Genomic DNA, 26,956 nt, shown 5'->3' on the forward strand with positions numbered 1-26,956 from the left:
TAAATCACAACTGCGGTGACTACTGTAACTTTAAAGACTGCCGCGGCCGTCAGTATCGCGAGATTTCGTCTCCGTTGGCGTGATTTCCGTTGCTACTTCCCGCGAACAGAACCGTTTCAATTTAGCAAACTAGCTGTGAAGCATTCACAAATAAAACCGTAAATGTTAAGTCTTTTTACTTGGGTACATGTTAACTTAACTTCAGCTCGAGAATAACATCGGTTTTCAGGTAACTGGTAATTTACAGTTCTATCTCCCCGGTGTCCGAAGTGGATGCTAACGTTAGCTAGCTCGTCTACATTAGCAATTTGTTTCAAACTATCGCTATTTTTCCTGAAAGAAAAATGTCTACGGAGCAGCGGATAAGCTGGATACTGACAGGCGCTACCGTCGCTTGTGTCGCCGCTCTGTATGTGCCCTGTGTGCAGAGGACTGTTCCCGGAGGAGACTCGGGTTGGTACTAGCCAGCTAATGCTCCATAGCAGTCATGTGGCTTTGTTGTGTTGCCAGGCAGCCAATCGTGTGGCGCCTTGGTGTAGCTGTTGCAGCTAAACGGGTGCTGTCCGTGGTGCTGCAGCTAGAGCATGAAAACCCAAACGTATTCCAATAAGAGACACATAGCTCCAAAACAAAATGCATCACTTCTAATATGTAGTTTTTAAATACACATGTGGTCGACGTAAAGACGTAGGAATGACTCTGTGCTTTCTATGGGTCCATCATTAGTAGTTTTCACCTGCAAGTATATAGGTTTTATTTTATTTTTTAGATTAGATTCAATTTTATTGTTATTGCACAGAGTACAGATACTTAGATAAGACAACGAAATGCAGTTAATATCTAACCAGAAGTGCAAAAAGGAAGACAGTAAAGTATGTGCGCATATTCAGGAATATATAAATAAATACATTAGGTTTTAGCAGCAGATAGCAGTAGGTAGTTCAAATAGAGTAGTATAAATAAAGTGCAGTTGACAGTATATGAATACGCTATAAGGGATAAATACAGTGCTAAACAGATCAGTACAGATATTCAGTGGTTATAGTTCACACACAAGCACTGTTTTCACAGCCTATTCTATGCTGTTAATTGAATGTCAAATTGAATATTGATTGAATGTAGAGTGAAAACAGTTAATATAATGATTATGTACATTTATGTCAAAGAAAAGGATATGTAAGGGATTCTTTGTACTATATGGAATCAGCATAATAAACAAACGTAAACATATCCCCATGCCATTAGATTTAAGTTTCATGAGTTGTATCAACCTTTGCACTTACATTCCTTATGTTGATGATCTGTGAAATGTGTTTCATTGTTTTTACTGTATTCATTGTCGTTATTGATGATGCAAAGACTGTTTTCCTTCCCTGCTCGGGCAACCAATCGTATGTATTCTATTTTTATAAATGAGTTTTGAAAGTGTCTTTAAATGTAGATAATGCTTTTCAAAAGAATTCAGTGTTACTTTTGTCTGAAATTATGTGATAAGAGTGTTTCTTTGAAATCTAAAACATGTTTTAATGATACTCTGATGTCAGGATCAAAAACAAATTTAGTCCAGTGGATTAACATGAGTTTATGCGAGGATAATCATCACAATATTAACTTTGCCCACTTGACCCACCTCTAATTTCCACCTGCACAGAAACAAGCATTTATTATTTAGAAATGTATTAGAAAGTTACAGGCTGTGTCAAAAATAATAATAATTATTATCTGCAGATCTGAAATATTTGTTTTTTTTAACACATTTTTGCTGTTTTTTCTTCAGAAGTTGCAATGAGAACAACATTTGTAATGACAACATATGTTTGACATTTATATTATTGTAGTGTATAAATAGAATAGGCTGTTTTCCTTAAATAGAATATTATGTGTGTATGCATAAAATTAATTTGCACTCATCTGTAACCAGCCTCAACAGTGGACCCAAATGTATTTCACTCACTTCCTTCCTATGTTGTAGACCAACATGTTTTCCAACATTCTTGTAATGCAGTTTATGAAGGACTGCCTTGCACAATTACAAACAGTGTTTAGAAGTGATAGCAAGGTTACAAACTTGTAAATGTGGACTTGAGGGCATGAAGGCTCTGCTTGTTAGGTTTGCGCTTCTCTGGCATACAAGCTGCTGTGGAGGGGAATGCACATTTAGCAGAATGAAAGCATGTGAAAAGCTGGGCCAGATATGAGCGAGGAGAGGCGAGGAGAGAGCAGGCAATTGGAGCGCTGAGTAGCCCTGCTGCTTGTGCTGCTGTCTAGTGAACGGGGCCTTTGAAAAAATGGCCAACCCCTTCTCCACAGTGTTTAGGGACCGTGCAGGATGCCCGCTCTGATAGTGCCAGCTGAACACCCTTCCGAATTCTCCAGGTCTCCGTCTCTGTGTCCTAATCTCTTTAGGTGTGATGTGCCCTGGAGAGGCTTGAGCACAGCCCCGCGGGTACGCTGTTGTCTAGGAATGTGGAGTGTGGAAATGATGGGGATTATGGGAAGACTGGTGTGGGTGCCCATGCTCCACTATCACAAAGACTCTTGGCACCCATGCTGCTACCCCGTTGAGTCAATATTTTCCCTTTTTAGTATTGGGGCTGCAGAACTGCATCTCTGTGGCACTGAGATGGATGTTTTGGCTCAGTATTAGTTTGAGTTTTTCCGTTTTGAATGGTGTAAAAGTGTGCCACTACTGAGGGAAAATAAGTGAAATTGAGAAACCGATGAGGGATGAGAAAGTCTGATGTAAAAATGATGGCAGGTAGCTGGCGGCTCATGCCAGGTGAAATGGAGCTGAGAAAACATTTAAGCTGTGCAGGTGGAGGAGTTCTGACTTCATGGTCCATTAGAGTGATAAGAGTTAGGGCTCCTCGTGTGGCAGAAATGTAGGCATAATAATTTACTGTATCGGCAAGGTTGCAAAATGCGCGATGCAGCCAATGCCATCTGAAACTCAGCCGTTCTGTTCTATAATGGTTGGTGCGGCATTGAGGCCCATGTCCTTGCTCTTCAAATGCTTATTTTGAATGTGTAAAAATACTTCTTGATGCTCTACTCTGTTGCAATTTAAAAACATTCAACATTTTTAATCTAATTTGTTTCTTAGCCTATGTATATTAATTTAATAGTTGTTCTACTTGTGGCTTTTATACTGGTAAAGTGATAGACCTATTATCCGGTCAGTGCTTTTGCAGGAAACAAGGCCACTGTTTTGTTGGCTGTATTGGATGGAGCAGATGACTACCCATCTACTACCAGTAGAGGGAGCTGTCTTGAACCCAAACATTTATCAATGTCATTTAATCTGAACCAAATTTCAATTTTCATGAGTGGGAGATGCAAACATTGGGTGAGAAATCAGTATAATTTGAAACGCTCTGGGTGTATTCTGGCACAAATGGGTTTGTGCCCAGATACATTAAAGCTTCCTCAAATAGCTTTTAGGGGTTTTCTTTTCACTTTGTGCTGCGCCTCACACAGAGCTTGTCAAAAAATTGTGCAACCGGCTCTTATTTTTACAGCTTACCTCATTCTGTGACTGTCACCAACGTTGCCTTTCTGTTTGTGCCCAACGGACTAAACGAGACATTGAGGCATTGGGAGTGTGGGAGCAGGAGAGAGGCACGTAGAGAAGCAGAAGAAAGAGGAAGGGAAAGGACCCCGATGCACAGGGAGGATGGGACTGGAAGCATTATTCTCAGATCAGCATATGTGTGTCTTTGTGTGACAAAGCATAGGAGAGGGAGTCTAATGGTTTGTGTGTGTTTATATCTGTGTGTATGTGCTGGAGACAGGGAGGGAGGCATCAGGGGAGCAGCGAGAGATGAAGAGAATGAGCGTGCCGCTTAGGAAATGTCACACTGGGAAGATTTGTAGGTTTTGATCCTGGCAAATTAATGCAAAACCCCAGTGCAAGTATTTGATTTGGGAAAACTTTGGGAGCAGACTTGTCTCTTAATAATAATTATTGGGTTTACATTAATTTCCTCCCCTATTCTCTTCCACAGGAGAGCTGATCACCACTGCTTGTGAGCTGGGGGTAAGTATTAGCTGTATTGTTTAATCAATTCACTCATTAACTCTTATAAGCATTAAGGAAGTTTAATTAAGCATGGGCAGAAAGCAGATTAATTTACTTTCAGTCCACAGGTTTTTCCCCTTCTTTTCTATACACTTATTTTACTAAGTTGCAAGTAGAGAATGCTATAATTTGCAACCCGTTTTTCAAATCCAATTAAAGTCAATGGTAAGGCGATGGCTTTTGTAGGCTTTGCCTTATGTACGGTATAAGGCTTATTATATCCACCCCTCTTTTTTGTGTGTGTGTGTAAGCCGCGAAGAATGAACTAAATCGGGTTAACAGTTATAATAAGTTTTATTATTTAATAAAGTTTATTACGCCGCTGTGATCCTTTTAGGGAGGCTGTGTCGGTGTCACTATGCCAGTAATCCTGCCGTTAGTGCTGCAGTCCGTGTGGCCTGCCTGTCTGCCTTTCAGGCCTCCCCAGGGCCTTGCAGGCCGTCCCTGGGCCCCAGTCTGCTGGCCCCCCCTTCAGATCCCCAGAGCTCCAGAGCTCTGCTTCCCCATGCTCCCTGTGGCCTTTGTCCCTCAGCTGTCCTTTTGTATGTCCACTTCTTTTTGGCCACACAGTCCCTCCTGTACATGCTCTTAAATATTGCTCAATTTAGTTGAGTTGACTACCTGTCTGACACTTAGTTCACCAAGCTGTCTGCTAAGTTGCCATCTTTCGGTTATTTTCTACATTACTTATTTTGCTCTTTGACTTCTCCTGACCTACATGCTTCATCTCCAACCTGTCCCTATGATTTGGGTGGAGTTGTTTCTACGTTAGAATGCAACCAAGGAGCCTTAACTGTGTCTGAGGTGACTGGTGAGGTAGTCGCACTCTCACCTTTCAGCTCTGCACTCATTCGAAGAGCTGCCCCTTCTCCCTGCCTGCATGGCTTGTGTTATCAGTGCCAGGGAATGAGTCTGTGTTTAATGACTGAGCCCTTATCTGGGTGGAGGAGACTTAGCGGCTAATTGCTGTGATTGCTGAGATCCCCCAGGCGAGAATGACTGAGGCTCGGAGGTGGTTTGGGGGCTGGGGCTGGCGAGCACCACGTGCTCTACCACGGGCTCTAGGGAACTGCACTGTCCTTGGGAAGAGGCCAGAGGAAAAGAAGTGAGAAGAGAGAGGAAGAGAGGGAGAGGAAGGGCTCTGGTATCATAGCAGAGTCAGTTTGCGGTCAGGCCAGGCGGGGTGTGTCTTGCTTTTCCATTACTGCAGCTCTACAGCACACCACTGCTGGCATCTACCGAGGGCAGAAGAGCAACTAGATTTCCCACTCAATCAGAGGGAGCTAGTACTCTTTTTTTTTTATTTTTATTTTTTTTATTAACATATTTATTATTATACAACATAAGATAGACACAATACAACCACAGTATAATAGATCAGACATAACAAACCACAACAAACAACATGACACGCATACATACACATACACTCATATACAAAATCAAATTACAAACACAAATGGGGGAGGGGGGGGGGGGGGGCAGTACTGTACCATTGCAATTAATTGTTCTTTTCAAAATCATCAGGGAGCTAGTGGTCACCGCGTATATTCTCATTCTCTCTTATGTATACTTGGGTTTTAATCTCCAAATATTTTCTCTCCTCCTGTATCTTTTCAAAACAAAACAATATCTTAACTAGCTATTCACCCAAGCACATCTTAAATGAGTGACTGTTCCCTTGAATCTGTGATTTTATCTCTCATTGCGTCTATGGATTTCAATTTCATACTCTGTCATTTTGTTCAAAGGTGGCCCATCCTCCAGGATACCCTGTCTTTACCCTACTAGCTCGCCTGGCTATGTGTCTTCTGCCCTCACTCTCTCCAGCCCACAGTGTCAACCTGATGAGCAGCCTGCTGGGGGCTGCAGCTTGTGGTGCCCTCTGCATTACTGTCTGCAGGTATGTACATGAAATATAAGTTTACTCTGTAATGTGATTTTCCACAACAATTTTCCTGCACTGTAATTATGGGGATTTTAAGAGATGTGGTTCAGTAAAAATAATTCCCCAACAGAGCTTTTTAACTGTTCTGGTCCTCTCTCTTATTTTCAGTCTGCAAATGATGTGATGTTATATAATCCTGCTTCTATTAGGGATACACTGATACAGGTATCAGATATTAGGCCAATACTGACTCAAATAGCTTGATCGGGTATTGGTGAGAATGGGGCCAATGTATTTAATTCAATACTAGGTTTATATACTATATATTATATACTGGAATTAAATATATTTATGGCATTTTCTTGTACAAGTTAGGAAAGCAATATTTTAGTCAAGCCTGATGTTACCTCACACATAAAAGAATGATTCCAGTCACTTCCACACAGTGAGGCAGACAGCTTATTAAACGCTGGTATGGGATCAATACTTGGTATCGGCTGATACCAAAAGCCCAGACTGAAAAAGTTGGATTGATGTGTCCCTAGCTTGTGTGTCTAATTCTTAAACTTAGATTTCAGGAAAGCACAGAGAAGCTTTCCCCCCTTCAGCAGAGGAATCTGTCAGCATCCTTCTACTGACAAACTCTGCACATGCATCAATCTGGATAGCAAAAGTCAAACATCTGAGGGAAGTGACAATGAAAAGTAGACATTTTTTGAGTGGATGGGGTCTTCAAACATTCCCTTACTGATGTTTTGCATCTTGATGCTGTCTGGAACAGAGAGTGGTATTTTTGGGTCCTGACAGACTGGCAGTGTCGTCCCTGATCCTCTGTTCAGTATTCAGGAGCAGAGCCCAGCCGCACTCCTCCCTCCCACCACCCTGCCCTGCCTGTTTACCCATCAGCCACCCGTTGCGAGCGTGCGTGTATGTGTATGTATATCACAATTATCGCGCCCTCCAACCCCCACCCTGACGTCCCTGTTCTGCTGCCCCCCCACTGCCCAGCATGCTCTCAATCCTGACATGGCACGATTTCTTATCTCCCCCTTCTTGCCTCCTGGGTCTGAGAGGAACAGGATCACTAGCTCTGCTCCTCCCTCTCCCCTCTCTTCAACCATCTCTCCCCTCGCTCAGTCATGAGCACAGTTTACGGTCTCTACCACCCTGCAGTTTCGCCTGCTGCTGACCCTATCATGTAAGGAGTATTTTACCCCTTCCCTCTTTGTGTGTGTGTTTATCTCCCATGGTTGGCTGAACTGCCTTACATCACCCTTTTGCTGATTTTAGTAATTTTCCACATTGCTTTGTTGGGAGGCAGCTTAGTGTCAACATTTTTCCTTTTTGTCACTGTTTGTGCATACTGGGGCATTTCCAAGCATGTCATATACTTCTAATTTACTCTTCTAGAATAGGAATTGTTGAATATGATGTAATTTCTTACTGCTCTACACCTTGGCTGGCTGTGAGGACCCAGTGATAGTGGGGGAAAGCAGGTGCAAATGTGTGTTCCCAGGTGCTCAGCATTGGGCCTACTTCCTGTGTGCTTGGCCAGTGTGTGCTTGGTGGCAGGTGGTCCAGAGTAGGTCAGGGTACAGGGTCAGCCTTGCTGCAGAAGGGCAGGGGCTTCGGAGGAAGTGCTCCCCAGGGGACTGGCCCTAAGCCCAGACAGCATCAACCTTACACCCTGCCTCGCTTTACTGTTTCTCAGACGTGAGTCAAAACTTGCCAGCTTCATCCCCTCCTCCCAGGACAGGACAGGATAAGAATAAAGAGGACAACAAGAAAGGACAAGGATCACAGTACTTCTTTGGTGCTTTTTGGCATTGTATCTGTACTGTCCCCCTAGTCTTAATACATTTGATGAGTTACCAGTCAATTGGAGAATTGGGCTCTGCTCTTGGCCAGACATTAACAGACAGTTATTTTGAGGCCAGAAAATATCCATGCAGTCTGGGTGATATTTGGCTCACAGTGTGCATGCTAACTGTAGCCCTGTTTGTAATCTGTGGGGATTTAGATCCAATTTTGGATTATGGTCAAGTAAAAAGTCATTATGAGGACCTCCAACCCCACCCATTCCCCAACAAGGGATGATGGGTAGCTAGGACTTCAGCCAGAGTACACAGTCACACCATATAAGCTCTTAAGTATGAACGTATAATCTACGCTTTCAATTTGAAAAATAAGCATAAAAGGTTTTAGTCATTATCTGTTCAGGGCCTAGTTTGGGATGAGCTTGTGGCTGTGGATCAGCTGGCAGACTCTGCCTGGTGAGGGGTTACTGGAGAGGGCAAAAGATGAAGAAGGTGAAGAGGAGGGGGGGCGGGTTTCCGGATGGTCAAGACCTCCCTCTTGGTTCTGGCACTGAGGGCACTGGGTGCTTTGACCATACCAAGACGACTGGCATAGATGTCATGCCACATCCCTGCAGGGATTCTCTGGCCAGGCCTTTCTCTCAGATGAAATGCCAAAAGTGACCAGTTGACACCCATTCGTACCTGCTCTGTCCTTGCAACGCCGGTCTGCTGTGTCTTTCCCCAGCATTATTATTTTGTTGTTTTTGTCCCTTTGAGGCCCTTATAAACTTTTTAACTTCTTATTTTTAGGTTTGCATCAGCTGAGAAGTAGACTCCCCCTCCCCCCCAAACAAATCATCGCTTTGTGTGATTATTTTCAGATGGCAAAATGTATTGAAGTTAATATGGGTACTTGAAGGCAGTTTCTCTCAAATAGTAAATTGTAAGACCTTGAAATTCATCTGGAGTATACCCAACATGGCAAGCCTTTGATGTATCAATTTAAATTAGTCGGCCAGATTGCCGTGTTTAATGTGGGGGAATGTAAGTTGATAGGCTTGGAAGCCACTTCTCTCTCTTGCATAAGTTTAAATGTAGCACTTAGCCTCCCTTTGATTTGTCAATTACAGTTCTCTTGGCTTGATCATATGGTTTGATGGCCAAATTGCTTGTCTTGTTATGTTTTCACACCATGGCCTGACAAGCCTTTGAGGATGGTGGACGTAATGATAATTACTATCGATTGCACTCGGAGGTTCACAGAACGAAACATTTTGCCTGTGGAATGCTAAAGGCCTCAGTCGTGAGTCTCTAGAGGAATGCACTCTTCATAGCGGGATAATCCAGACAGCTCGGTATTCTGTGCTCTCTCGTTTCACAGTTTATCTGCTAAAGCTGCTCTGAATCTCTGCTACCTGGGAGGAATCTCTCTCCATTCCCCGAGCTTATCCTCAGAAACCAGAAGCAGACACGTTAGTGTGCTGACAGCCATCAGAGCAGAAAAACAACCTCACAACGCTCAGTCATCAGCACTTTTTGTTTGATCGCATGATTACATAACAGGACTGTAGAAGTGCACCAAACATGCCTGGCCTCCCGTTTCCCTGGCGGCCCTCGAAACAAAATGCACACCTGCGAGAGGCTCCCCCGCCAAGAGCTGGCCCATGTGGCACAGCTGATACCTCAGTGGACCGGAGGGTGGGCGTGGTGCCATTCCCTGCCTTGAGCTGCGTCCCCAGCTCCTTATAAGGACCTTCACCATATGGTCCTGATGGCGCCTTCCCTCCTTGATCAGGTGGGTTGTTTTTCCACAGGGGTGGTGTTGCGTGCATCTTGTGGGGGTCATGTCAGGATCAATGTGTGTGGGGATCGTTGTTTTGCAGCCATTTGCGTAGTTTTGTTTTGAGCGAGTTGTGATATCCTGTAAACAGCTGAATAGAGTTGTTTTGTTGGATAATGTTCTCACCTCTCCTTGCAGGTGGCAAAGCTGCCCCTCCCTCTCACATCTGCTGTGGTCAGATAAAATCTTCATACCAAGTGGCAATAGAGAAAACACCCATTTCTATTTGCTTCTGAAAATGCAGAAGACAATTTTAGGTTTGTCTGTTTAAAAGGCCCCAATCTCTGGACCTTTTGTTCCATTTCTGCAGTATCTCAGCCGTCATATTGTAGTCCAACAGGCCTCCTTTACTCCCCCCATCCTCAGCATGACCAATGGTTCCCCCAGGACTCATCCTCTAATACAGTTAAACAGATGTCTAATGAAGATGTTATTTCCTCATTACTGGCTATGGGATGGGGATAGAGAGGAGGAGGGAGGAGGGCTAGATAGACAGCAGAATACAGTACCAGTTTAATATTCCTTTCGCCCGTGGGCCCAAGATTGTGTCTGCCTCGGACGTCAATATTACATTCCTCACCCACCACAGGCAGTCTTAATAAGGCACCAGGCACGGAGACGGATCAGACTCGGCAATTACAATTCACCCAGAATTAGTTAATGGAATCTATACAGCAACATTTATGTATCACTGGTGTGTGCCTAATGACTTTGTTGGAAAAAGCAGCAATAAAAATGGCATTCAGTGAATTGCATAAACACAGGATTTTTGTAAATTGTTTTTTTTCCCCTCTTCCTGTAATTTTTGTGTGTTGGGTGGAGATTAAGATGGCATTCTGGAAGAAATTGTCATGTCAGTGGCTGCATTGTTTGAGCAGAATTGTGGTGATTAATTTTACACGCACTTGGAGCACTGGAGCGCTCTCCTGGAGGAGGGGTGTCTGAGCGGCAGCGCTGGGACCCTTATTTACCCTCCTCTCTGTTCGAGCAGACAGCCTCCTGCTCACACACTGGATGAGGCAGGAAAGACAGGGAAGTGCCTGGTTTGGCCACCAGCTGAAAATTAGGCTGTGGCATCCTAGATTCCAATATACTGTTTTGAAAGTCGGTTATAAAAAAAGGATTAGAGCTAGGCAATCCTGAATGAATGTAATAATATGTATTATATTTACGTCAATATAAATAAAGTCTTATTTTGATGATGACTATTGCTTCTTTTGGAAGTTAATTTCACACCAGAAAATTTTGGAAAATGAAAAAGATAAAACCAAATGGTAGTATAGGGTGTTTCGCACGGATAAAATAGCCTAAAAAGTTCATGTAACAATATCAATAATACATTTATAAATGTTTATTTTAATCAGTAGGTATTGAAAATTACATATAGAGTGGTGCATTTAATTATATTACACTGTTATTCTCTTCTCACATAAATTAAAAGCATTAATGACATTAGTCTGTAATTACAATTTTCTTGAAATCATTCATTTTAAGAGGTTCTGAAGTGATTCAGTTTTTCTCTTCTATAAAGTTGGGGGACTTACAAGACATGAATATTTAAAAAATCGAGATATCCAGACATACAGTGTCACTTAACTGAAACTGGCTGAAACACTAGATCAGTGATACTACCCTAATGCCCTGCTGGCCATCTTCTAATTCACAATGAAAGTAAATTGACTCACATTTTTTTCTGTTAATGTAAATAAGATAATTTTACAAAAGTGGCCTGCGGTCAAACCAATGTCAATATCAGTCTGCTAAAGCATTTCCCATAATGCAGCTTAATTGCATCTTTCGTTAAACTATTTCGCCTGGTTGCATGTCTTTGCCCAAGCTATTATCATGATGATGCCGTCATGGTTGTTTTCTTAAACATTGGAAGAAGACATTATAGATCTGTTTTCACAAACTGACTGCTTCTCTGTTTGACAAGTAAAGTTAACTTGATTTGTAAATTAGACAAGTACTTTTAAAAAAATTTTTTTTAAAAATCACAAAACATAACATGATCATATTGTAATAATACAATTCCACTTTAAAGTTGCTCAGCCCTAATCCATACATTGACGGGCTGTAAAACACTTTGTGATCTTTTCTGTAGTATTTGGTTTCCTGACACATTCACACAACATTTCATTTAAAAGCTTAAATTTGTATATCAATTGCTGCTTGGCTTTGAAATTTGAAAGCAGTACATCAGACACTTAACCACTGTCATATAATGGCTACTAAGTACCCTGCCTGGTGTCCTGGCCAGAGGAGAGCCCTGGGGTGTCAGCGAGGGCCAGCTGGAAACCTCTGCCTCAGCCCGAGCAGGCCACCTCCTCTCTCGGGCTCTCTACCCTCTTCAGGAATGTGTGATTCTTTTCCAGCACTGCTTCCCCAAAACACCACTCGGTTAGAGAACAGTTCAGCACTGATCCGCGATGGCACAGCAGTGGTATTGTCTGTTCCCCGGGGTGGTGTGTGACAGTAGCTCCCTTGGCCAGCTCCATTGTGAAGCCTCATTCAGTGCAGAGTGCTGGTGTAGGCTTTTTGTGTGCTGTTATTTAGCACAGACGACTGGTGCTGGCACATCTCTGGCCCATACTGTAGAACTGAGGGGGTAAATGAGGCAGGTCCCATTTTGACACTTCAAAGTGATTATACTGAGCTTTTGTTGTGTCCTTGAAGGGGGCATTGCTTACCAGAGCCCGTTGTATCATTGTCATTCATTAGTTTTTTATTTACCTTTGAGCCTTCTGTTTGAACCTGTGTTCAGAATACTTGTGCATTTTCTATTTTTCCCCCATTTAAATACCTTTTTAAGCAATAAAAAAGACTTATTGGTCATTTCCTTTGCTAACCTTCAACACGATTACCAAGTTTGTACTTCATTTCAGGCTCTATGCATAATATTTGTCATTCAGTTAATTACCCAAGTGATGACACAGACGTTTTGGCCGGGTGGATCAGTTCAGGGTAGAATAGTCTCGTTGTCAGTCGTGTTATTCTCCTGCCACGTCTCAACCAGGCCATTGTCACTGAGCCACAACATTTCAGCACAGCAGCATCCTGCACCGCATTGAGTCATGATAACAGGGAACACGGCCACACTGGTGTCAGAATGTGTCCTGCTTTATCTGCGCGCCCTGGGAGCAGCCAGTCTGGAGAATGAGCTGTGGAGAGGCTTGAGAGGCTGACTGGGACCCAGGTGGTCCCGCGCAGACAGACAGGTCATTTACAGCCTGCACTGTACACACATCACTGGGCTCTTACGGACTGACAAGCTCTAACAGAGAGATTTGTCAGGCACTCAGGGAGAATAAAGAAGTTGAAGAACAGGAATGTGTGTGTGTGCATGTTTGTGTGTGTGTCTCTGAATATGTGAGGAGTGCTGCCTGACTATGAGACGAAGCTTCAGAGGCAGGGACATACTCGCTGTAATCACCTCGTCCGTGGACCCCCATGACTGTTCTGCACCCAGTGCTGCCCCCAAATCTGCCCCCCTGCTAGGTGTATGAGCCGTGGGTTAATTGTCATGCAGGGAGGTAAAATTATGGGTGCGGGGGGTCTCTGCACCTCAACAAAAGTCCCCATCTGCCCCCCTCCACCCCATCCTTCTTCATCCTTCCTTCAAGTTACAACTAATTCCTGGAGCGGTGCAGCGAGAAAGACGCTGCTATCTCTTATTAAGACCCACTCCTAGACACCCCATCAACACAGTCCACCCCCCTCTTTAAGTGCACACACATACACACACATAAACTCATTCAGCAGGCTCGCCTTGCAGTGAACACAGAGGAAAAATAGTGGAGAGAAGGAGAGAGAAAACCCAAGAAAAAAAGGGGAAGTAGTCAGCAAGCAAGAGTTTTTTTTCTACCCTGCTCTCGCTCTCCCTCTCCTTTTTTTCCTGATTTACCGCGCTTTCCTCAGAAAGCTCCATTGTTCCCCTAGCCTAAGTCTCATCAGGCCTTTTGTGGCTGACTATCACAGCGGCAGGCAGAGAGCTGGAAATGTATAAATGGTATCATGCCTTGTGATTAATGGCGGTGCTTATGAGTCAGGTCTGATAACGGGCCTGCTCTCTACTCAATTTCAGATACCGTTAATGGAATCTGTCTTCTGCGATTGTAATGTGAGAGCGCCTAATTTGCTATGGAGCTTGAAGCTGTCACCGGCAAGGGATTGTGGGGTCATAAGGGACCTGGCAGCCGTTTGGCCTGCAGCTTGTATCTGCGGTGCTGAATAGAGCAGCTCTCTGCCTGTCAGTTAGCTGATAGGCTGATGAGGACTCTAAGCCACTCCACACAATGGCGGAAAGGGCCATACTGCCTGACTTCCCTAATTGTCGAGCCTGCTCATATTTCAGAGCCAGCATGCCGGGGACTGGGCTGCTTTTTTTTCTCCTTTCTCTTTTTTCCCCTCTCTCTTCTTGAACTTTTTTCTTCCCTTTTCTATATTTCATCCTTTATCCCACACACTGTCTCACCCCTTTAACGCACACTTCTCTGCACTATTTTTCTTTTCTTTCCCTTCTCCCCATCATTTGTCGCCTCTCTCTCTCCCCCTCTGTCTCTCATTTTAGTAAGTGGTGGGTCTTAGCGTATGACAGATTATCCCAAGTTTGCTTCAATTACCGCAAAGGAGATGGAGACAGTACAGGAGAGGAGGAAGGGGAAACTTTTGTGCACACATTATATTTAAGAAGCTGAGGATAAAGTGCTATCTCTACCACGGTGGTTTCTGTGCCAGTCTGCTCGAGATCAACCGGCTGCTGTGGAGGGAGTTCTCAGGATATGTGAATGGCCCAATTCACTGGGTGTTTTTCAAGGTCTTGTCCGAGAAGCAAACTTGGGTCGAGGGAAGATTATAATGGGTCCCCAAATTAGTCTGGGTGAAGTGGTGGCTTTTGTTACTGCAAAAATTTAATTTTGTCTGAAGCTGCTGACTTTGTTGTTTTGCCTTTTTTGTGTCAGTGTAGTTGAACTTCAAATCAAATAAAATACAGAAAAAACAGTCGCTTTTATAAGCTACAGAACTTTCTCAGAACAAAAAGTATGGCTTGGATGGGTACACTTGAATATTAGGCTGTCTTATTACTCAGTTTGGTTGGAATTAGGTTCTGCATGTGATTTAAAACACACAAGATATTCCCTGTTTTCCAAAGTTTTGCATAATCATGAAGGCCTTTTCTCCCACACTGTCAGGTTGGCAGGCCCTGGCCCTGGAGCTGTGCTGGCCGGAGGGCTGTTTGCGGTGTCCAGGCTGACCTGGCAGTGGTCTGTGGTGGCAGAGGTCTTTGCCCTTAACAACCTTTTTGTCGGTCTGCTCTTCTTCCTGACTGCCAGCTTTCACTGTGCTGAAAACGCCACCCAGAGGAGGAAGGTAACGCTTCCTCAGATGCCTCATTAAGATAACTTCACATTGAACTCTCTGTGCTGTACTAAAATGCTTGACCTTGTCAGATTGCACGCTGGGGAGCACTGTGCTGCGGCTTTGGCCTCTGTAACCAACACACCCTGGTGTTGTATGTACTGGTCATCATTCCCTGGGTCCTTTACCGACTTTTCTCTCTCAGGGTAAGTTCTTCTTATTTATAGAAGCTCACATAGATTGATAGACATTTTGGAAACCTCTAAACATCGGTGTAAATCAGTTGTGTGCAATCAACAATTATATACAGTGATGGAAAAAATTATTAGCCCACCCATGTTTTCTTCAATTACTTGTTCATTTTAGTGCCTGGTATAACTAAATAGGGCTGGGCGATATATCGATATAAAAGATATATATCTATATATTTTTGAATGTGATATGGAATTAGACCATATAGCATATATCAATATAGTTAAAATTGTGTTCTTTCTTCATCTATAAATTCTGCCCTTACTAGGGTTTGTCATATTAATTATTTTGTAATGTTTGTTATTCTTTTCTCATAGAAATATATTAATTTCAGAAAAAGATTGCCCTTTTTTATTTCCTAGGCTATTTTTATTTTAGATACTTTTTTTTTTTAAATGTGCACTTTATTTAAAAAAAGAGGTACTTCTGTTATGCAGTATTTATGTTCACTTAAATAAACAGTTTCAATAAAACTACTTGTGACAAGTCATACTTGGCTTTGACTTTGACTAAACATTTGCTCTCACTTTGCAATAAAAATATCGGGATATATGTATATCGATATTCAGCCTAAATATATCGGGATATGACTTTTGGTCCATATCGCCCAGCCGTACAACTAAAGGTACATTTGTTTGGACAAATATAACGATGACAACAAAAATAGCTAATTAGAGTAATTTAAGAGCTGATATCTAGTCATTTTCCATGGTTTTCTTGATAATGATTTTTGTTATTATCAAGAAAACCCCTTTCATTTTTTATCATTTCGTAACTTTACAAACTCAACACATGTGAAGCAGAAACACTTAATTATAAATACAGGAGCAGATATTTTTGTCCAGTCAAGTCCAGTCATTTCTCTTTCAACCAAAGTGGGATCTGGTTCTTCAGAATAGTTAGCATTTGGTTAGCATGTTAGCATTTGTCTTAAAATTGATGAAAGGAAAAGGATGATTTGTAAAACAAAAAAACGTCTTTCAGTTTCTTGTGTTGATTCCATTTTGAAAAACATAAAAAAAGTTCACATCTCAAGTTCACATCTCTCTCCAAACAATCTCGATAGGAGCTGTCTTTGTCTGGCCTCGTGTCTCTGGGAGTGTGTTTCCTCACTGGCTTTCTGCCGTATATCTACCTGCCCATCTCCTCCTACCTCAACACAGCGCGCTGGAGCTGGGGGGATCAGACCACCCTATCAGGCCTGCTGACCCACCTACTGAGGGCTGAATATGGCACCTTCAGTCTGGTACTTGCTGCTAGCCACACTGTAATAAAGTGAACACACTTCTCTGGATTTTTTTGTTTTACCATGTGCCTGGGATGTTATGTTTGGCTTAGGTCTAGTATACATCTTGTTTTCAAGGTATTCTTTCTGTGTTTGCAGGCAAAGACGGAGGGTTCTGTAAACCTGACCGCAATGCTAAAGTGAGTCTCCTTTTGGTAATTGTTCACACAGTTGTGTTTAGTACTTTAACTATTTATTACAAAATTTGAAATTAATTTAATCAAACTGGCCCAGTTGAGGGGGGTGAGTGATATTGTTTAAATATGGAGACGGACTTTCCTAGAAAGCTTGTGGCGTGACGTGATAATCAGATCGTCAGTTTCAGAAAGTTATAACGAACAGTAGTGTTGTAGAACACTGGCCCACTGGTTATTGGGTGTGTACAACCCTGACAGCCGACTCTTAGATAGAATAGGAAAGAAACAATCAAGAAAACTGGTGGCATGTGATCCGAGGCCGAGCGAGGGCACATGTGGTTCTACAGATGGACGACCCAACCACTTCTGTGCTGGTTCTGGTGTTTTACACCGGTTTAACCACAGACACTCCAATCTGTAGTGAGAGGCCAGAGTAATTTCTGCAGCCCATCTCTCTCTCTCTTTCTCTCTTCTCCCCAGCAGCTTTTGTTCTTCCCATTCCACTCTCTCCCATCAAAGCAGAACTGAACCTGCTTAGAGGGCCAAATCGCTGTGTTCTGTTTCTCCAGCAGTTTGAAATGATCACTCAGCTCTGGTGTTTAAGCGTGACAAGCTGTGATGACAGACACTGCAATAGAGCTGGAGAAATTGTATTTTTCCACTCCAGCAACCCCCCCCCCCCCTCCTCCACCTCCTCCAACCGATTCCCTCCCCTGCTCTCCGCTACCACCACCATCACCGCAGTCATCCCACTCCTGGTATCTCTCTACAGCTGACGGGATGGGGGTGCATGTGCGTCTTAAGACCCCCCACTACCAGCCCCCCTTCTGCCAGGCACCCACCCCTTCCCATCACCCCTGCTGCTTGATGGACAAGCACACCTTCAAGATGGGGAAGAGAGGCGAACATGACAGGCATGTCGCACTGGAGACGTAAACCCGCTGGAGAAGCTGACACACACACCCACAAACACACGCTCGTGAGCACATTCACACATAGTGTACATTGGGAGATATAGAGACTCAATAAGCTGTCAAATAGAGATGGGTATTAAGGAAGAGGCAGGAAACTATCTCTCTGCTCTGAGCAAGCGCTCTGTGACTGACAGGCACTGTGAGGAGAGGATGGGGCAGCGGGGGGTGGATGACACAGTCATTCGTATCTGTCAATCCAATTGAAAGAAGGAGCACACAGTCCAAGGAGTTTGTTTTGATAGGGGATGGAGGGCATTTAATAATTGGTGTCCTTGAGTTCAGTAGCAGGGAGGGTAATTGAGCTTGTCTTTGGTGTCCATCATGTTATATGTGTGTTTTGTGTGTGTGCAGGGCCCAGTTGGACCACTGCCTGGAAGACCTCTCCCTCTCTGTTCTGGTGCTGGCAGGGCTAGGCCTTCTCCTCTCCTCATGGGACAGGTAGGATGAGCGAGACGCGGGCATTTAAAAAACACCAAACTCTGTCACACATCTCAGCAGCCACTTCAACCAAAAATCTAATCCCCTGGAGTAAAAGACAGCGAACAAAACCACTGACAAAATGCTGATCTTAGAAAAAGAGAATACAAAAAAACACTGAGGCACCTAGCTGTCAAGCTGTCGCGACGCTACACATTCAAATCAAGAGAGGTTGATGTGTGTTTTGGATTTTCAAAAACATGTTTGTGTGGACAAGAAAATCGCTGCTTGTATGTATCTGTATGTGGCAGTGTGGCGGTGTGATCCAATAATTCATTACAGCAGTGCCTTTTCTGGGGTCTGTGGGGTGGAGCTGATAAAGCCTAGTGAAGCCCCGGGGCTCTGTAGTGCACCGGCCACCCCCTGCTTCCCCCTCTCCTGGGGTGCACTTTGATAAACTTGGCTGCATACACACACAGATGAAAAAGAGCAAGGTCATTTCATAGGATGCCAAAAGGAAGCCATGCAAATGCTAATTCACCTAATGTTGAAATGCGATGTGGAACGGTGGAACGGTTTTCAAAAAAAAAACAGCTTTTGTTTTTATTCTTTTTACAAATTGTGCATAATGTGAAGAGAAAAACAAAATCGTGACAGCATGTGTCAATGGCCAGTCTGTGGAACCCATCAGATCAATTTATTGGCAAGAAAAGTCATTTTCTCCAGCTTGAAAGTGTCTCTCTCTCTCGGGTTCAGATGATGATTTGTTATTGCCACAAGGGTAGCGTGTTTTCTTTTTCGTGCATAAGTACATTTTACAGCTGTACTGTAATGAGTTTGTGATTCAGTGGTTGGCACCAGCTCATTATGACTCAGTCTGCATTAGAAAATCAATCATGCACCTCTTAGCTGGCTGGCGTATACATTTGCTCTAGGGCTTGTGATCTCCATCCCTGCATTAATGTTTTATGGACTTTTCCAAAACAAGTGTATTTTTATAGAGTAAACAGACAAAGTCATATGAAATTGTATATGTGGAAATAGCAGTCCAGGAATATATAGAACAACAACCATGAAGTGATAATGAAAATGAGAACAATATGTGTATAATAACTATTGGCCTTTCCTATCCTAGGATGTGTCGCTCTGTGTCCTGGCTGTTGACTGCCATGCTGGTGGTCTACTCACTGTTTTTTGCTTGGAGAGCCAACTTGGACATCAGCAGACCCCTACTGCTCGGAGTGGTGAGCTGTGAAACTTAAACTCAGTTTGACATCCTCTTTCTAAGCCAAATAGTTTGTACTGTTTTCACTTAAATGCAGTGATCTTCATCATCTTGAAATAAAAGCATAGACATGGCAGTATGCATTGATGCTGATCCTGGAATGGTTCCATTAGTAAACCTGGGACAAAAACTACAGGAAACACACTTCACACACACACACACACACACACACACACACACACACACACACACACACACGCACACACACACACACACACACACACACACACTTCTGTGTGTGTGTGTTGTATTCTCATGTATTCTCATGTATGCTCACTTCCTGCAGGTTGAGCGTTTCTGGCTCCAGAGTGATGCTGCAGTGTGTGTGCTGGCAGGCCTCGGCTTGAGCCGGTCACACACTGAGCTGGAGAGGAGGCTGGGCCGTGGGGGGGTGTGGAAGACCACAGGCTGGGTCCTCACTATGGCTCTGCTGGCACATATGGTGCACACCAATCACAGGTGAGCATCGCACTCAGTTACAGTAACAAACTTCCTGTTGGGTGTGATGAAAAACATACATCGTAGTCCATGAATGTCAGGGAAATGTTATATGTTTTCATTGTTTGGGTGCAATGATACATTGGGTTTCAAATTAAACTGACTATGAAATTAAAATGCTGACAGGTGTTAACATGCACTGAAGGAGGACAGTGTAGGACTCATAGTCCTTTTTGGCCTTGCGTTGTTTCATTTCCAATCCTGTCAAGTATAGAACCAAAAAACATAACAAAAAAACCCTTAAAGGGACAGTTCACCGCAAGATAAAAAATATATATTTGTTCTCTCTTATCTGTTGCGCTATTTATAAAGTTACAGCCCATATTCCCAAAAAGTTGAGACGCAATATAAATCATAAATATAAACACAGTGCATTAAATTAAATATGAGTGTATATATTTTCAAAAAGCAAAAGTTTGTTTTTGCTGTATTCAGTTTCAATTTTGTTGTTGGATGTACAGACCTTGTTGTAGTCACTATCATGTAGAAACTACACAGGAAATACAATTGTTCCTACATAAAACAATTTACCACAAGCTCTGTGGACTATCTTAAATAACTGGTCAGGATTTCTGGAAGGAGTAATTGCTGTTGAGTCTTTCAAATATATAAATATATAGTATGAATAGTATGAATATGAGCACCACAAGCTGATTCTAATTCCATTAAATGTAAGAAAAAGCAGATATCTCTACAGCCAATATCTCCAAAGCTCAACACTCAAATCTAGATAGATAAATAGCTCTACACTATGTATCTTTGATTTAGGGGTGAACTGTCCTTTTAAAAGACCTTATTTTGTGAGGGCTGATACATAAAGTCAGTTTTTTTTAAACATACACTTTGCAGACAATTATAAGAACCAATTCTACAACAGCAAAGATTGTGATCACAGTACAGCAGTGAACCTGACTAAAAATGCACACAAAATGGTCACACATTATTGTAGCAGCATTGTATTGTACATCTACAGGCAACTGGTGATTTCAAGCTCCAATAGTCTCTTGTTTTAGAGTTTCTTTTGGTCGTCATGATATATTTAGTATTTGTCTGTTGAATCAGTTTTACTTTATAGTACTTTTAAATACTTCTGTTTAGTAAAGTTGGAGTGAAATAAAAACTCCCCTCTCATTCTAGTTTCTTCTCAAATCCCCATGCATAAGTTTTGCCTGAGTCAACCTGATTTGTTTCTCCTCTGAGCTTCATACTGCAGGTCTGAACTCCACATGTCAGGTTTTTCTCTGCTCACCCCATGGTAGGGGCTAAAGAGAGGCACGGTTAGCACATAGATTCCACTCACAGAGCTCAGTCTGAGATGTTAGCTGTCCGAGAAGGCAGATTACACCAGCGTAGTGCTGGGGAGTGCCAGACAGCCATCACTGAGCGGCTTTGATCAAGGGGAGAGCATGGCCTGTGCTGTCAGACCCATCACACCTGTCTCCTCACGATTAGATAGGCAGCCAGAGCGCTCTGCAGAGGGGAAGGGGCGGGGGCACTGACAACTTACCCTCAGAGCACCTTGAAAGCGTACCTACAAACATTCACGTACACACATTTGTACACATCACACACTTCTAAGCGGGAGTAAGGATGCACTCAACCCCCTTTTTAAATCAAGTAAACACAACTTATGTTTTGATGATATTATCCTGTATGATGGTGTATGTGTTGATAATCCTAAGGGAGTGCGATCATAGCGCGAACAGTGTGGTTGAGAGGTTCGGCAGGGAGCTTCTGGCCTCCGTCCCATCAGACTCAATCATCCTGACCAGAGGAGATCTGCCTGGAAACTCTCTGCGATACGTTTACTACTGCCAGGGAGTACGGCCCGACGTACGCCTGGTCGACCAGGAGGTCAGAGCTTTGATTCTCCACTGTCTTGTCTTTGTTGAGCTGTTGTTGTTGCTGCGCACTGAAGTTTTGATATTTTATACAAATCAAAGAATTTACTATTATTAGGAAGAGTTTAATTACAGAACTAAAAATCTATTTGAGAAGAATTCATGATTCATGACATGGGATAATATGGTTCAGGGAGTTAACATTGAGGTTTCCCTTAATGTTCAAATAGTATTGCAAACTGACAAAGGTTTTAAAATAGTAATACCTACTGGTTTACCAGAAGAACTCATAATCAAGCATTATTGCATTGTGTGTGTATTGTAATTGTATGTTCTTAGTAGTCCATACGCTGCTAACTTGATTCAGTTTCTTTTTATTTTTAATGTAAGAAATGTATTTATTTTCAAAAATGTAGAAAAGAAGAGGAAGATTTGTACAGAAAACTATAACAGATTTAAATTCATACAAATGGAAGTCTATTATAAGATTTCTGAGTTGGATGTGTAGTCAACATGTACATCAAAAGTTTGTATATCTCTTGAACATCTCAATTATAAAAGGGGTTTGTTTCAGTGTAATGGAAATAATAGGTTAAAATAAGTGTCCAACTTGAGACCCTTAAGAAAGAAAAGAAAACATCTTTGATAACTTAAAATTAGTTAATGACTATTTTAGTTGCTTTTACTCCATATTTTAAGTGATATACACATATATACACAGAGTGATAATTTAGTTGCTAATCAGATGGATACAAATATTGAACAGAGTTGTTGGTACACTTTCTTGTTTCTAGATGATGACATACCCTTGGTATGTGGCCAAGCTGGCGGAACACCAGCCCGGGGTGCACTTCCCAGGCCGCTGGTGGGACCCGGTCCACCCCGAGGAGAAAGACACCTTCAGTCTGGAGCAGTTTCTGTCGCACAACATGCAGTGAGTCACTGAGACACAGGGAGAGAGCTGAGAGAGAATGAAAGGGTGGCCTGAACAGATAAATAGAAGAGTGTAAAATGGAGGGAATGAATTGGGTGGGCAACAATGGTACAAATGAACAAGTGGGTGATCTAATGAGGCAGAGATCAGTGGGATGGTCGACACAGCGGTGAGTGCAGGGAGAAGATAAGCCCATAGAACTGTTGAGGCCATAAAAGGAGTTTGATGAACTACAGAAGACGACTAATCTACTTGATTTGGTTAAACAGTCTCTGGTGGACTCATTGCTGCTCCCTGCTCTCATCACTCACTCCTCCAAGAGGAATAGAGACCCAGAAACTGGCTGGAGACCTGTTAATACCAAGCCCACCAGGGGGCAGTGTTTGCCAGGCCAACATGCCTGTCTCTCAGTGGGGCAACACTGACCCGTGGGATTAACCCTCAGGGCCCGAGCCGTTTGGTGCACAGCACCAGGCTGGAGAGAAGCTACAAAGAGCTGGGATGTGAGAAGTTGTTTGTTTACATGGTGTTGTGTGTGTCTCCTCATCGTCCGTTACCTGGGAGGAGAAAGAGTGTGTTTACATGGATGATAATTGAGGATGTGAGCAAGCCTCTTTCTGTTTTGCTGCAGGAGGCATGTGTTTGCCTGCATTGGGCTGCCTGATGGAGACCCAAGCTGGCAACATAGTTTCTCTCGCTGGCCAATGGGTGCGTGCGACTACTTGGTACCAGTTCAGAGGCAGTTTCACCCTGAGAGGTGGGCCCAACGAACTCGCAACCTCTACAACTGGAGTGAGCCACACGACAGGTGCATACACAAACCAAATCTTTAAACATCTCCACACAGGTATGTGCTTGAGTGCTAAACATACAGTTCACCTTTTGTCCTCCTATTAAGAAGCTTTAAGGATGAAAAAAATCATCATATTCCACATTGCTCAACAATAACAGGTAAAACATGTTCCACCTCTTTATTGAAGCTATTTGATATTGCCATTGGGTGAAATATTTTGAAACAAAAAGCCCATATTGTTTATGTCCTGTGCATCATTCTATCCACATTCCTCTAAAGTACAGCCATGTAATATGTGCCAAGTACAGCCATGTAACATAACATGTGTTATCTCATGAAGAATTGTATCTAGAATTTAAAATAAAGTTCTGTGGGTTTGAACACTGTTTAGCTCCACAGTGACTGGTCCAGTGGTCCAGTAGCAAGTGAGTGGGGTTTAAGATTAAATTAGCAGAATATAATCTCCAGGAAATTTTCTCATCAAATCATTTTGCATAGTGTTTAAAACAACTCATGATCTTTAGATGAAACTAGAAATATTCACCCAGAAAGATAATAATCCCCAACTAATGAGTCCTCACAACGTATTTCATAGCCAGCACCTCCTCGTCTCTGTGGTCTTCTCAATCACCCTCTCACAGACTCCACAGAGCTTCCCTTGGTGAGGTTGTCCTCTGTTCTCCATGCTGTGATCCAACTCTTTGTGAATTCAACCAGAGCAAGACATTAGGCCCTCAGCCATCTGAAAATGAGACTGAAGATGAAAAATAATGAGTTTCTTATTGCATTTTGTCAATAACTGTGTCAAAAGTGGAATTAGTCAAAGCTCCATATTCTGTTGCTGTTGCCAGCAGCCCTTCATTCACTCAGATATCCACGACTGAATACTGTGACATTATTTCCCGCACCCTCACGACAAGCGTGTCCGCCGATGCCCACAAGCCAAATATTAGCTCGGGAACCCTACTAAAATATTCTTTTGAAGAAGAGGTCAAGTGTTTACAGTCAACAAAGTGAAAAAAAGGAGATGTGGTTTTACTCCATGTCTAATGTGCTAGCTGGTATTGTTGCTCAGTCATTTAATGTTTATGCAGCAAACATTGATGTTTAGTGTATCAAAACCTGCACAGTCGACTGGAACAATATATTCACATAAATAATCATTTATAGTTAGTGGAACTGTGCACAAGCCAATGCCTGAAGCTGTTTAGATAAATGTTTTTTTTTTCGTGTGTGAACAGTTTCCATCCTGCGTCCTGGGAGCGCGTCGCTAATGAGGAGATGTGGCAAGCCAGGTATAGTAAAGTTTTTACCAAAGATACTGGTTTCCTCTTTGGAGAGGTTCTATACTTTAGTGTGCAGATAAAAAGCTGCGTCACGATGCATACTAGCTCGCTACAACATCTCCATAAACCAGTCTTGTGTGGTAGAGCATCTACATGTACATTCTATTTGGTGGCGGCATCTACATAAATCACTCCATTGGAGTGGTGCGTCTGTGAGTGTGGATCTGCATGGCTCATCCATCCAGCACTTAGCCCTGATCCTGTGTGCTTTGTTTCAGGATGAAGACGGCTTTCTTTCTGTTTGACCTGGCAGAAAGGATGCAGGGAGAGGGGAAAGCTCGCCTCTTTGAGCTGTCTTACACTGTGAGTCTGACCCCAACAAACAATACTCGCATTTACCAGAATGGGGCAGATTTAAGTGCCACACAAGGCAAAGTACGACACATTAAGGGGCTTTTTTTGTTATTTGCTGTAACATCTGCTTTTATGTGTGTGTGTCTCTGTGTGTATATGTATCTCTGTGTGTTTGCTGCAGCTGTATAAGGAGATTGTAGAGGCCCACTCAAACTACCCTCCAAACTGGGACAAGAACTTGGCACTGGCCTGCGAAAGGCTGCTACGCTCAGGTCATCGGGGCTACAGTGCAGACAGCCTGCTGACCTGCAGCACTCAGCACTTTAGTCTCTACTTAGAGAAGGAACCCACAGATCCCCAGGCCCCTGCCATACGCTCGGCCATTACTGACTTGCTCAGAGAGAGAGACGAGCGCCGCCAGAACCGGAGGCAAACCCCATGACGAGCTCCAAAGAGACCCACATGGAGCTGGCACACTGAGAGTGTGCTGCGAGCCCAGTCGAAGTGCAAGGCACTGGGGACGAAGTCTGAGCCAATGTGCCTCTTCTCATTGTTTAAAGGTGGTTCTCCAGAAGGAGGGAACAATGTTTAGTTGGCCAAAATGGACTTCTGAAATGGGAGTTAAGAGGAATGCTGTTGCAGAAGTACTGGGACGTAATTATCAAACAGAATTCTGCACAAAGGACAGAGCGCTACCACTCAGCAAGGCTTTATTGGATGAACGTTTACAGTTGACCAGGGACAGAGCTGGACTTCATGAAGCCTTGACTGACCCCAATCAAACTGTGCGTGCTCCCCTTAAAATCGCCAATTCGATTGCTTTATCATTACATCTCGTTCTTTTTTCCTCTCCTCTTCTGCTCTCACAGCTTTTAACGTGCTGATTATTTTGCCTCGGCCATTGCTCTACTTCTCTTTTTCTCACATTAGGATGGCAAGGCCGAGATTGAGGGAAAACCAATTTGGGGGCAGAAATGGGGGATTAGAGCGGCTGTTTAATCTAGGACAGACTTGTGCTGTGCCACACAGTCCTCACTCCGCATAACCAGCACTACCCACCCACCCCTCTATCCTTCCATCAGTCTATCTTCGATGGTCCTTTAAATGTTTAAAACTAATGGATTCGATGAGTGTTTTTCCCCCCTCTCTTCCTTCCTAACAGGAGGGCTATAATCCCTCATGGATTTAAATGAAATGTGAAATGTCACAATGCCAGGGACCCTTTTAGAGGTGCGCTTCTGTGTGCATGTGTGTTGATTTTTGTTAGCATGTCGACGTGTGTGTGTGTGCGTGTACGTGTGTGTGTGTGTGTGTGTGTGTGTGTGTGTGTGTGTGTGTGTGTGTGTGTGTGTGTGTGTGTGTGTGTGTGTGTGTGTGTGAGAACATGCTTAAATCTCCACCCAAGCCTTTCCCCTGCCGTAACAGCATATAAACATAGTCGATAAACAAATCGGCACACGGAAAAGCAAAGTACTTTGATCATCATACAAGCACAAAGTCATGCAAACTGTAGAGACACACATAAACACGCAGGACCATGAGCTCTCGGGTCTTATAGCCCTGTGAGGGTTGCTGGAGAGAAAACATAGCATGCAAACACAGCAGAGAGGACCAATCACTTGTCTTTGGCGTGTTCTTAGAGTCCCAAACCGCAGTCACAAACTGTTTTTAAAAATGCCGATGCTGATGCTAATGATTGAAATTTGCACAGAGGTCCAATCTATTGCTCTAATGTTTATAAAACACTACTGTTGGATCCGTCTGTTTGAGATGCCACTAGAAAGCGACAGACAGTAAAGTGCATGTGTAGTTTTCTCAGAATGTAATCTGTCCTCTTTGTTCGCAGGCCTGGTTAGCGGCTGTCAGCTGGCTGGAGAATGAGATTCAACCTGCTGTAGCACAGATGGTTTGGTTTCTCATAAAAAAAGGGAAAACTG

At 43.2% G+C, this 26,956-nt stretch overlaps 1 protein-coding gene across 1 annotated transcript; it reads left to right on the forward strand.

Moving 5' to 3' along the window:
* Positions 1-74: 74 nt before the first annotated feature.
* Positions 75-26,318, forward strand: tmem260 (transmembrane protein 260). Its single transcript, XM_059354093.1, has 16 exons — positions 75-453; positions 4,005-4,036; positions 5,830-5,981; positions 14,798-14,975; positions 15,056-15,169; positions 16,282-16,461; positions 16,600-16,640; positions 17,963-18,049; positions 19,164-19,272; positions 19,600-19,772; positions 21,494-21,665; positions 22,447-22,586; positions 23,218-23,394; positions 24,621-24,674; positions 24,944-25,028; positions 25,201-26,318. The coding sequence occupies exons 1-16, from the start codon at positions 345-347 to the stop codon at positions 25,459-25,461; spliced, it is 2,064 nt and encodes a 687-aa protein (XP_059210076.1). The 5' UTR covers positions 75-344; the 3' UTR covers positions 25,462-26,318.
* The last annotated feature ends 638 nt before the right edge of the window (positions 26,319-26,956 follow it).

This window comes from Centropristis striata, chromosome 16, assembly GCF_030273125.1.
Source record: "Centropristis striata isolate RG_2023a ecotype Rhode Island chromosome 16, C.striata_1.0, whole genome shotgun sequence".
In the NCBI taxonomy this organism is placed as follows: Eukaryota; Metazoa; Chordata; class Actinopteri; order Perciformes; family Serranidae; genus Centropristis; species Centropristis striata.

Bases quoted from the DNA above. Each gene is read 5' to 3' on its own strand.
- tmem260 (XM_059354093.1), top strand. From the start codon at position 345: ATGTCTACGGAGCAGCGGATAAGCTGGATACTGACAGGCGCTACCGTC. The intron at 5,982-14,797 runs GTATGTACATGA...CCACACTGTCAG, and splicing joins CTCTGCATTACTGTCTGCAG to GTTGGCAGGCCCTGGCCCTG. The intron at 25,029-25,200 runs GTGAGTCTGACC...TGTTTGCTGCAG, and splicing joins TCTTTGAGCTGTCTTACACT to CTGTATAAGGAGATTGTAGA.